Source organism: Salmo salar, chromosome ssa01, assembly GCF_905237065.1.
Source record: "Salmo salar chromosome ssa01, Ssal_v3.1, whole genome shotgun sequence".
NCBI lineage: Eukaryota > Metazoa > Chordata > Actinopteri > Salmoniformes > Salmonidae > Salmo > Salmo salar.
Genome location: NC_059442.1, coordinates 115146831 through 115158830, shown reverse-complemented (window position 1 = coordinate 115158830; position 12000 = coordinate 115146831). Strand labels below are relative to the sequence as shown.

Here is a 12000-nt window from a genome sequence, read left to right as displayed (position 1 = left end):
AAAACAAGTTCAGGCTTTCTACCGCCTATCAATCTATTTACTGTGTGTCCTGTTTTTCCCGCCTTCTGTTCCAGGGGATCTTTCCTGCCTGTTACATACACCTCAAGGAGGCCACCGTTGAAGGCAATGGGTCAGTGCTGATTCTGTTAATTTTGTTTCAGGATATTTTTAACACTTTATTGAGACAACATGGAAATCAAATGGGGAGGCAGGCTGGTGGCAGAAATGGAGTGAAAGGTGGTTCCAGGGATTGAACCCTGGTCTCCAGTCGCGACTCGTATAGAAAAGGTGGTTCCAGGGATTGAACCCTGGTCTCCAGTCGGGACTCGTATAGAAAAGTTGGTTCCGGAGATTGAACCCTGGTCTCCAGTCGCGACTCGTATAGAAAAGGTGGTTCCAGGGATTGAACCCTGGTCTCTAGTTGGGACTCGTATAGAAAGGTGGTTCCGGGGATTGAACCCTGGTCTCCAGTCGGGACTCGTATAGAAAAGGTGGTTCCGGGGATTGAACCCTGGTCTCCAGTCGTGACTCGTATAGAAAAGGTGGTTCCAGGGTTTGAACCCTGGTCTCCAGTCGTGACTCGTATAGAAAAGGTGGTTCCAGGGTTTGAACCCTGGTCTCCAGTGGGGACTGATATATGAGACTTGTACTCAGCCATGGCTCTAGTGCTGCTTCCAATGGTATCCTACTGAATTATTTGGGGATTGTGGGCAATTTGAGACGATTGCTTCCACCTTCTACTTGTGTAGTTGTTGTAAACTAGCCCTGGTCCCAGATCTGATCTCGCTAGGCCTGGTCCCAGATCTGATCTCGCTAGGCCTGGTCCCAGATCTGATCTCGCTAGGCCTGGTCCCAGATCTGATCTCGCTAGGCCTGGTCCCAGATCTGATCTCGCTAGGCCTGGTCCCAGATCTGATCTCGCTAGGCCTGGTCCCAGATCTGATCTTGCTAGGCCTGGTCCCAGATCTGATCTCGCCTAGGCCTGGTCCCAGATCTGATCTCGCTAGGCCTGGTCCCAGATCTGATCTCGCTAGGCCTGGTCCCAGATCTGATCTCGCTAGGCCTGGTCCCAGATCTGATCTCGCTAGGCCTGGTCCCAGATCTGATCTCACCTAGCCTGGTCCCAGATCTGATCTCACCTAGCCTGGTCCCAGATCTGATCTCACTAGCCCTGGTCCCAGATCTGTTTGTTCTTTTGCCTACTCCAGTGTTTCCCAAACTCGGTCCTGGGGCCCCTAAGGGGGGGAACGTTTGTTTTTTGTCCTAGTACTACACAGCTGATTCAAATAACAAACTTATCATTTAGCGTTGACTAATTGAATCGGCGGTGTAGTGCTAGGGCAAAAAACTAAATGCGCACCCCTCAGGGTCCCCAGGACCGAGTTTGGGAAACACTGAGCTACTCCCATTGTCATGCCATGTCAATTCAAGAGGACAGAAACAGATCTGGTTCCAGCCTAGTGAGATCAGATCTGGGACCAGGATACTGGAATATGAGTAATTGCTAGGTTGTGGAGTATTTGGTTGTGGTGTGACGTAGTGATACGTGACCCTTCCTCACTGGTTTGCACGGCTTCTTTGAAGGCATCACAGCACAAATCAGCAATCAGATCACGACCCATTAGTATTTCATTTTCATAAGAACAACCTACATCTGGAAAAACCTTTTAAGCTGTGACGTAATCAACTGAAGGAAGTAGTTTCAAAGTAGTTTTGTCGAGGATATTTTTGTCAGAAATAAATGTCACATTTTGTTTTAAAAGGCCATAGTAGTCAGTATACAGTGTGAGACTAATTAGAATTCCAATTAAAACCAGTCGGAATCCAGCTTTTATGCCAGTAAACTCAAGGATCAATAGATGTCTGTAATGTGAAATATTGATTTTAAAAAAAAGATTACACTGTATAACATATAGGTTACAGCTTCTAGAGGGACAGTAGAGTACTCTGTATAATATATAGGTTACAGCTTCTAGAGGGACAGTAGAGTACTCTGTATAATATATAGGTTACAGCTTCTAGAGGGACAGTAGAGTACTCTGTATAACATATAGGTTACAGCTTCTAGAGGGACAATAGTGTTTTAGTCATGTTTTCTTATTTCTCTCATCTAATGCCTCATGTCGTCATCCCATCCCGCTCTTATTTAAAATGATGGATGGATGGATGGATGAAAGGGGAGGTGACTGTCTGCATCCACAGACTGTGTTTCCCATCCCTTGATCTCTCCCTCCCTTCTCTCGATGGATGGATGAATGGAGAGAGGGATGACTGTCTAGATCCACTCATGTGTAACCCATCCCTGTAGTCTTTGACTGTTATCATATGTAACCCATCACTGGTTGTTGTCATGTGTAACCCATCCCTGGCTGTTGTTGTTATCATATGTAACCCATCACTGGCTGTTATCATGTGTAACCCATCCCTGGCTGTTGTTGTTATCATATGTAACCCATCACTGGCTGTTATCATGTGTAACCCATCCCTGGCTGTTATCGTGTTTAACCCATCCCTGGCTGTTATCGTGTGTAACCCATCCCTGGCTGTTATCGTGTGTAACCCATCCCTGGCTGTTGTCGTCTGTAACCCATCCCTGGCTGTTGTCATGTGTAACCCATCATTGGCTGTTGTTGTCATGTGTAACCCATCCCTGGCTGTTGTCGTGTGTAACCCATCCCTGGCTGTTGTCGTGTGTAACCCATCCCTGGCTGTTGTCGTGTGTAACCCATCCCTGGCTGTTGTCGTGTGTAACCCATCCCTGGCTGTTGTCGTGTGTAACCCATCCCTGGCTGTTGTCGTGTGTAACCCATCCCTGGCTGTTGTCGTGTGTAACCCATCCCTGGCTGTTGTCGTGTGTAACCCATCCCTGGCTGTTGTCGTGTGTAACCCATCCCTGGCTGTTATCGTGTGTAACCCATCCCTGGCTGTTATCGTGTGTAACCCATCCCTGGCTGTTATCGTGTGTAACCCATCCCTGGCTGTTGTCGTGTGTAATTAGAATGAGGAATTGACTCAACAGTTAAGAGTAACACATTATTGTAGTTGCTGCGTTCAGAAGGCCTCTACTGGATCACATTAAAAACCATCCCACTCTGTGATGCTTTATGTTTCAATGTGTTTTAACAAGCAGCAGAGGGTCAGAGAAAACGGATGTGTTTCGGGTGACAGCCTTAGTCAGTGGGTGGATTACACATGACAATCTGTCTGTATTTTCAGGCACAAGGAGACGGTGATTCCCAACGAGCTGCCTCTGGTCCAGGAGGTCACCACCACTCTGCGGGAGTGGGCTTCCATATGGAGAGACCTCTACGTGGTGAGTAGAGTGAGTCACGTATCTACACGCCGTATCTACACGCCTAATCTCTCTCTTCTGAAGTTACCTCATTGTCCCCATGAGCAGTGTGTGGGTTTGTCTCTTGTCCCCATGAGCAGTGTGTGGGTTTGTCTCTTGTCCCCATGAGCAGTGTGTGGGTTTGTCTCTTGTCTGTGGTTGTCCACATGAACAATCTCATTGTCCACATGAACCTGCAACCACATCACTCAGATGTGCCTTGTCGAATGTTGGATGGTAAACACTAAACGAAAGTGACTTCTTTATCGTCTCTGTCATTGAGTGTTGGGACAGATTCTACATGAGGTGTGTGTGGTTGTGTGTGTGCTGGTGTTACAGGGGGACAGGCGTGAGATGTTTAACTCCGTCAGGGACATGATCTATGACCTGATCGAGTGGCGATCTCAGATCCTGTCAGGGACGCTCCCGCAAGACGAGCTGACTGAGCTTAAACAGAGAGTCACCTCTAAGATCGACTACGGGAACAAGTAAGGAACTGCTGTCTCTCTGTCTTTGTCTCTGTCTCTCAATTAAGTACCTTATGAAAGAGACATTTCTCAAGCAGTGATTTTACTAGGACTGTCTGGTAGCGGTCTGAGTGGGGAGGGGAAAACTAGCTGTTATTGGCAGAGAGGTTTGGAACGATCTTTCTTATTGGTCTATTAACTAACTAGTTAGTGATGTCACCAGGCAGGCCAAACCTCCATCCCACCACAACAGGCTGACATGTCAGGCGGTCTGTCCAAACAGCTCCTACAATAAAAGGGCATTATTATAATTTTCCCAGCATTATTCCATCCTCCATAGTGTGGAAATATATATATATAAAATACAGGTAAATCACATTTTTGACTGCGCTGGGCCTTTAACCCCTATTTTAGCAGGTAAGTTAAGCCTAAATCATAGGGGTTTAGTTACTGCTGTAGTCCATCACACACTATGGTGCCTATTGCCGGGCCTTCAGTGGTCTTTTGTGGTCCAGAAAATGAGCTGGAAATGGACGGGGTGAGCTGGGCTTCCCTGGTGTGATGACAGTTCCAACACTGCGAGGTGGAGAATTGTCTTTGGCAGGGGAGCAGAGTGGAATACATAGATTAGCTCCCAGCACCGTTCACCCCTGAGTAGGATTCTGTGGCAGCTGAAAAACAGAGCTCTAGAGATGGAGGAGCTGAAAAACAGAGCTCTAGAGATGGAGGAGGAGCTGAAAAAACAGCTCTAGAGATGGAGGAGGAGCTGAAAAACAGAGCTCTAGAGATGGAGGAGGAGCTGAAAAACAGAGCTCTAGAGATGGAGGAGGAGCTAAAAAACAGAGCTCTAGAGATGGAGGAGGAGCTGAAAAACAGAGCTCTAGAGATGGAAGAGGAGCTGAAAAACAAAGCTCTAGAGATGGTGGAGCTGAAAAACAGAGCTCTAGAGATGGAGGAGGTGGAGCTGAAAAACAGAGCTCCAGAGATGGAGGAGGTGGAGCTGAAAAACAGAGCTCTAGAGATGGAGGAGCTGAAAAACAGAGCTCTAGAGATGGAGGAGCTGGAAACAGAGCTCTAGAGATGGTGGAGCTGAAAAACAGAGCTCTAGAGATGGAGGAGGAAGAGCTGAAAAACAGAGCTCTAGAGATGGAGGAGGAGCTGAAAAACAGCTCTAGAGATGGAGGTGGAGCTGAAAAACAGAGCTCTAGAGATGGAGGAAGAGGTGGAGCTGAAAACAGAGCTCTAGAGATGGAGGAAGAGAGGAAAAGAAGAGCGGGAGGAAGCCCAGCATCTCACACTCCCTGTTCAGAAATTGAAAGGTCCTCTTATTTTTCTGTCTGTCTCTGCCCGGGGGTTTGGCTCATATAAGCCACCTCCCTGCTCCTCAGTCTCCCCCGCTGTCTCTGCCCGGGGGTTTGGCTCATACACGCCGTCTCCCCCGCTCCTCAGCTCCCCGCTCCTCTGAGTCTGACCAGATGAGTGGAGAGTCTGTCGGATCTGTCCTTCAGATGAGCCCTGTTCACTTCACTGCTGTGTAGACTACCTCTTCTCTCTTTTCTCTCTCTCTCTCCGTCTGACTCTCCCCATCTGACTCTCTCCGTTTTTCTCTGCTCTATCTCTCTGATTCTTTCCCTCCCTCCCTCTTTCCTCCTACTCTGCCAACCTTCTTATCTCTCTGTGTGACGGGTGTTTTTTATGAGAAGGCAAAAGGCCCAGGCAGTAGCAAAAGCAATGTGATGTTGGCTGTCTGCTCTCTCTCGCCCTTTCTCCTTCTCCCTCTCTTTCTGTCTCTCATTTCTCCCTCTCTTTCTGCCTCTCATTTCTCCCCTCTCTCTCTCTCTCTCTCTCTCTCTCTCTGCCTCTCTCTCTCTGCCTCTCCTTTCTCCCTCACTCTGCCTCTCCTTTCTCCCCTCTCTCTCTCTTTGCCTCGCCTTTCTCCTCTCTCTCTCTCTGCCTCTCCTTTCTCCCCTCTCTCTCTCTCTGCCTCGCCTTTCTCCCCTCTCTCTCTCTCTGCCTCGCCTTTCTACTCTCTCTCTCTGCCTCGCCTTTCTACTCTCTCTCTCTGCCTCGCCTTTCTACTCTCTCTCTGCCTCGCCTTTCTCCTTTCTCTCTCTCTCTCTCTCTCTCTCTCTCTCTCTCTCTCTCTCTCTCTCTCTCTCTGCCTCTCCTCTCTCTCTCTCTCTGCCTCTCCTCTCTCTCTCTCTCTGCCTCTCCTCTCTCTCTCTCTCTGCCTCTCCTCTCTCTCGCTGCCTCTCCTTTCTCCTTTTCTCTCTCTCTCCTTCTCCTTCTGTCTCTCCTCTCTCCCACTCCAAATGTCATATTATGTCTATATACAGTGTTGTAACGATGTGCAAATGGTTAAAGTACAAAAGGGAAAAATAAATAAGCATAAATATGGGTTGTATTTACAATATTGTTTGTTCTTCACTGGTTGACCTTTTCTTGTGGCAACAGGTCACACATCTTGCTGCTGTGATGGCACACTGTGGTATTTCACCCAGTAGATATGGGAGTTTATCAAAATTGGGTTTGTTTTCGAATGCTTTGTGGGTCTGAGTAATCTGAGGGAAAAATATCTCTCCTCCCTCTCTCTCCTCTCTCCCCTCCCTCTCCTCCCTCTCTCTCCTCCCTCTCTCTCCTCCCTCCCTCCCTCTCTCTCTCCTCCCTCTCTCTCTGTCCTCCCTCTCTCTTCCCTCTCCCTCTCCTTGTATATCAGGTACCTGGATCTAGACCTTGTGGTGAGAGATAAAGATGGCAACATCTTGGACCCCGACTCTACCAGCACCGTCTCTCTCTTCAGAGCCCATGAAGCTGCCTCCAAACAGATAGAGGACAGGATCCAAGAGGAAAAGGTCAACTTCAGAGAGTCAGACATCAATCACTTTATTCACTTCATTAATCAATCAATCATATTCGTTTATAAACCCCTATTTACATCAGCAGCGATTTTACAGTAACCTGGCCTCGCTCCCAACGAGCAAGCAGAACATCACGTCAACGATATGTTACAGAAAATAACAAATAAAACAAATAAAACATCCCATTTTGCCTCATGGTCTCCCCAGTGAGAGATAGCGATGTGGAATGAGATTCTCTGTGTGAGATGATGTACTGCTGTGTTCTATTCAGGCCTTCTCCCTCTCACCTCCTGTATGTGACACGTCATGAACATCTGCCATCTCTCTCCCTGCCACCTCCTCTCCTAGTCTCTCCCGACCCTCTTCTCTCTCTCTCCCTGCTACCTCCTCTCCTAGTCTCTCTCCCGACCCTCCTCTCTCTCTCCCTGCCACCTCCTCTCTCTCCCCGCCACCTCCTCTCCTACTCTCTCTCCCGACCCTCCTCTCTCTCTCCCTGCCACCTCCTCTCTCTCCCTGCCACCTCCTCTCTTCTCCTCTTTCTCCCAGCCACCTCCTCTCTTTCCCAGCCACCTCCTCTCTTTCCCAGCCACCTCCTCTCTTTCCCAGCCACCTCCTCTCTTTCCCAGCCACCTCCTCTCTTTCCCAGCCACCTCCTCTCTTTCCCAGCCACCTCCTCTCTTTCCCAGCCACCTCCTCTCTCTCCCAGTCCTCTCCTCTCTCTCCCAGTCCTCTCCTCTCTCTCCCAGTCCTCTCCTCTCTCTCCCAGTCCTCTCCTCTCTCTCCCAGTCCTCTCCTCTCTCTCCCAGTCCTCTCCTCTCTCTCCCAGTCCTCTCCTCTCTCTCCCAGTCCTCTCCTCTCTCTCCCAGTCCTCTCCTCTCTCTCCCAGTCCTCTCCTCTCTCTCCCTGCCACCTCCTCTCTCTCCCTGCCACCTCCTCTCTCCCTGCCATCTCCTCTCTTCTCCTCTCTCTCCCTGCCACCACCTCTCTCCCTGCCATCTCCTCTCTCTCTCCTTGCCACCTCCTCTCTCTCTCCCTGCCACCTCCTCTCTCTCTCCCTGCCACCTCCCCTCTCTCTCCCCGCCATCTCCTCTCTCTCTCCCTGCCACCTCTTTTCTCTCTCCCTGCCACCTCTTTTCTCTCTCTCCCTGCCACCTCCCCTCTCTCTCCCCGCTACCTCCTCTCTCTCTCCCCGCTACCTCCTCTCTCTCTCCCCGCCACCTCCTCTCTCTCCCCGCCACCTCCTCTCTCTCCCCGCCACCTCCTCTCTCTCCCCGCCACCTCCTCTCTCTCTCCCCGCCACCTCCTCTCTCTCCCCGCCACCTCCTCTCTCTCCCCGCCACCTCCTCTCTCTCCCCGCCACCTCCTCTCTCTCCCCGCCACCTCCTCTCTCTCTCCCCGCCACCTCCTCTCTCTCTCCCCGCCACCTCCTCTCTCTCTCCCCCGCCACCTCCTCTCTCTCTCCCCGCCTCCTCTCTCTCTCTCTCCCCGCCACCTCCTCTCTCTCTCTCTCCCCGCCCCCTCCTCTCTCTCTCTCTCCCGCCACCTCCTCTCTCTCTCTCTCCCGCCCCCTCCTCTCTCTCTCTCTCCCTGCCACCTCCTCTCTCTCTCTCTCTCCCTGCCACCTCCTCTCTTCTACTCTCTCTCTCCCAGTCACATCCTCTCCCCTGCCATTCTCTCCTCCTCCTCCCTGAATCTGCATCCTAAATTGCACCCTATTCCCTATATAAAGCACTACTTTTGACCAGGGCCCTATAGGGATTATGGTGCCATTTGGGGCTCAGCCTATGAAGTGACTCTAAATTGGTTAAGTGCCCTTCAGCTATGAGGAGTCATCTTGTGTGACCTTTCCATCTCTGTCTTTGCGTCAACATGGAGCAATATTACATGTTCTCAGGTCATCACCATGAATGTTAATGTGTTCTTTCAGATGCCCCTACACTACCAATCATTATCACATACACTACCAGTCATTATCACATACACTACCAGTCATTATCACATACACTACCAGTCATTATCCTATACACTACCAGTCATTATCACATACACTCCCGGTCATTATCACATACACTGCCGGTCATTATCACATACACTGCCGGTCATTGTCACATACACTGCCGGTCATTGTCACATACACTGCCGGTCATTGTCACATACACTGCCGGTCATTGTCACATACACTGCCGGTCATTGTCACATACACTGCCGGTCATTGTCACATACACTCCCGGTCATTGTCACATACACTGCCGGTCATTGTCGCATTCAGGGTTTTTCTTCATTTTTTACTATTTTCTACATTGTAGAATAATAGTGAAGACATAAACTATGAAATAACACATATTGAATCATGTAGTAACCAAAGAAGTGGTAAACAAATCAAAATATATTTTATATTTGAGATTCTTCAAAGTAGCCACCCTTTGTCTTGATGACAGATTTGCACACTCTTGGCATTCTCTCAACCAGCTTCACCTGGAATGCTTTTCCAACAGTCTTGAAGGAGTAGTAGTCCAGTCACTGTCCAGTCTAATGAAAATGGGTCTGACTGATGGGGAATAACAGTCCAGTCTAATGAAGATGGGTCTGACTGATGGAGAATAACAGTCCAGTCTAACTAAGATGGGTCTGACTGATGGGGAATAACAGTCCAGTCACTGTGTCCATCCTCAGTGCTGAAAACTAGCTAAGAGTCACCTTCAAATGTCTCTTTTGTGTTTGTGATTCTCAACCTTCTTTAACCTTCATAGCCCCGTGGCCCAGATGAAATGACAGTAAGGCTAGTGAAGACTACTGGACTCCTGTATTAAATACAACATCTCTGTTTCCTCCTCCTCCTCTCCCTGGGACAGTCTCAGAAACAGAATGTAGATCTGAGCAGGCAGGCCAAGTTCGCCCAGACCCCGTCCTTCGCTCTATTCGTCACCCTGAAGAACGTGGTGTGTAAGATCGGAGAAGATGCAGAGGTCCTCATGTCGCTCTACGACCCTGTTGAGTCAAAGTTCATCAGGTATGTAACCTCTATGACATCATAGGGTTAAAGGTCATCATGTACAGTACATAGAGCCCATAGGGAGAGCGTTGCATTGTGGGTTTTGTAGTCGACTTGAGCTTCAACAGATTTCCGCAACGATTTTCACAAGTTACTACCAACCTTATTATAACGAACAAAAAAATATTGTTTTTATTTAACTGTAAATTATAGGAGTTAGTAGTTTTGAGTGGTTTATTCCTTTTAAGGTTAAAGGTCATCAGGTATGTTCCTCTATGACCCTCTGAGGGTTAAAGTTTATCAGGTAAGCCAAGGGTCGCAAGAGTTCTGGACACTTTCTCAAATTTCCCAGGTTTTCCTGAAATCCCAGTTGGAGGATTCCCCCCTGCTTATTTCCTCACTATTCTGGGAATGCTCTCATCAGGATTTCTGGAAAACCTCTGAATCATGGGAATAGTATTGTCCTAGGCCTGAGTCCAGAGCCAGGAACGTTACAGAACAGACCCAGCTGCTAGCCTGCCTGGGGATTTGCTATTGTTCCAGGATTTACAGCAACAAATAGTGTTTATGAAATGTCTCACCTGTGTACGACATTAGTCAGTTGATTATCATTTGTTCATCAAGAGACTAGAGAGTTGATTTGTGATGCCAGATTGTAAAGTTAAAAGGTTCATGTTGGTTCTTCCCCTTCCAGTGAGAATTACCTGGTGCGATGGTCCAGTCAAGGCCTGGTCAAAGACATAGACCAGCTCCATAACCTGAGATCAGTCTTCACCGTAAGTATATGTAGAGTGTTGGCTGCTTCTGCATGCTTGTTTACCCAGACCTGTCATGAGGGGTGTTGGTGTGTGTGTGTGTGTGTTTACCCAGCCCTGTCATGAGGGGTGTGCGTGTGTGTGTGTGCGTGCGTGTGCGTGCGTGCGTGTACCCCCCTGTTTGAGGGGGAGGTGTTTGTGAAGCTCCCCGGCTTTGAAAGAAAGAGAACGACCCAGAGCGAACCGGCTTGTTTGTCAAATGTCACCTCTCTACTAATGGCTGGCCAAGGGCAGCCGGGTTACCAAGCGCCTACGTACGACGAGCAAGTTGGCGCCCGCTACTTGCTGCTCCGCTCGCTACACTGGCGGCACAGCATGGATCACAGCAGGACATGAACCATGGACACAATTAAATAGGGAGTTAAAGCAATTTGGGGGCGAAAACTGCTGCCTTAACTCTCAGCCCTGCCTTAACTCTCAGCCCTGCCTGGCTCGCTGTCGTTGTTGTTCCTGCTGCAGCCTAGTAAACAGATCAGCCTGGCTCGCTGTCGTTGTTGTTCCTGCTGCAGCCTAGTAAACAGATCAGCCTGGCTCGCTGTCGTTGTTGTTCCTGCTACAGCCTAGTAAACAGATCAGCCTGGCTCGCTGTCGTTGTTGTTCCTGCTGCAGCCTAGTAAACAGATCAGCCTGGCTCGCTGTCGTTGTTGTTCCTGCTGCAGCCTAGTAAACAGATCAGCCTGGCTCGCTGTCGTTGTTGAACCTGCTGCAGCCTAGTAAACATATCAGCCTGGCTCGCTGTCGTTGTTGTTCCTGCTACAGCCTAGTAAACAGATCAGCCTGGCTCGCTGTCGTTGTTGTTCCTGCTGCAGCCTAGTAAACAGATCAGCCTGGCTCGCTGTCGTTGTTGTTCCTGCTGCAGCCTAGTAAACGGATCAGCCTGGCTCGCTGTCGTTGTTGTTCCTGCTGCAGCCTAGTAAACATATCAGCCTGGCTCGCTGTTGTCGTTGTTGTTCCTGCTACAGCCTAGTAAACAGATCAGCCTGGCTCGCTGTCGTTGTTGTTCCTGCTGCAGCCTAGTAAACAGATCAGCCTGGCTCGCTGTCGTTGTTGTTCCTGCTGCAGCCTAGTAAACAGATCAGCCTGGCTCGCTGTCGTTGTTGTTCCTGCTGCAGCCTAGTAAACAGATCAGCCTGGCTCGCTGTCGTTGTTGGTCCTGCTGCAGCCTAGTAAACAGATCAGCCTGGCTCGCTGTCGTTGTTGTTCCTGCTGCAGCCTAGTAAACAGATCAGCCTGGCTCGCTGTCGTTGTTGTTCCTGCTGCAGCCTAGTAAACAGATCAGCCTGGCTCGCTGTCGTTGTTGTTCCTGCTGCAGCCTAGTAAACAGATCAGCCTGGCTCGCTGTCGTTGTTGTTCCTGCTACAGCCTAGTAAACAGATCAGCCTGGCTCGCTGTCGTTGTTGTTCCTGCTGCAGCCTAGTAAACAGATCAGCCTGGCTCGCTGTCGTTGTTGTTCCTGCTGCAGCCCAGTAAACAGATCAGCATGGCTCGCTGTCGTTGTTGTTCCTGCTGCAGCCTAGTAAACAGATCAGCCTGGCTC

General features: G+C 49.5%; 1 protein-coding gene across 7 annotated transcripts in view; it reads left to right on the top strand.

The window, feature by feature from the left end:
* LOC106591860 (dedicator of cytokinesis protein 1) overlaps nt 1-12000 on the top strand; it is a 723705-nt gene that overhangs the window by 41041 nt on the left and 670664 nt on the right. For 2 of the 7 annotated variants that reach the window (XM_045687698.1, XM_045687691.1), the window contains exons 4-9: nt 75-130; nt 3217-3313; nt 3671-3819; nt 6515-6650; nt 9509-9666; nt 10343-10424. In XM_045687698.1, the coding sequence (XP_045543654.1) occupies nt 75-130; nt 3217-3313; nt 3671-3819; nt 6515-6650; nt 9509-9666; nt 10343-10424 (678 nt within the window). Of the gene's footprint in view, nt 1-68; nt 131-3216; nt 3314-3661; nt 3820-6514; nt 6651-9508; nt 9667-10342; nt 10425-12000 lie in introns of all 7 variants that reach the window. The other 5 variants (XM_045687696.1, XM_045687689.1, XM_045687694.1 and 2 more) reach the window with 3 other exon arrangements.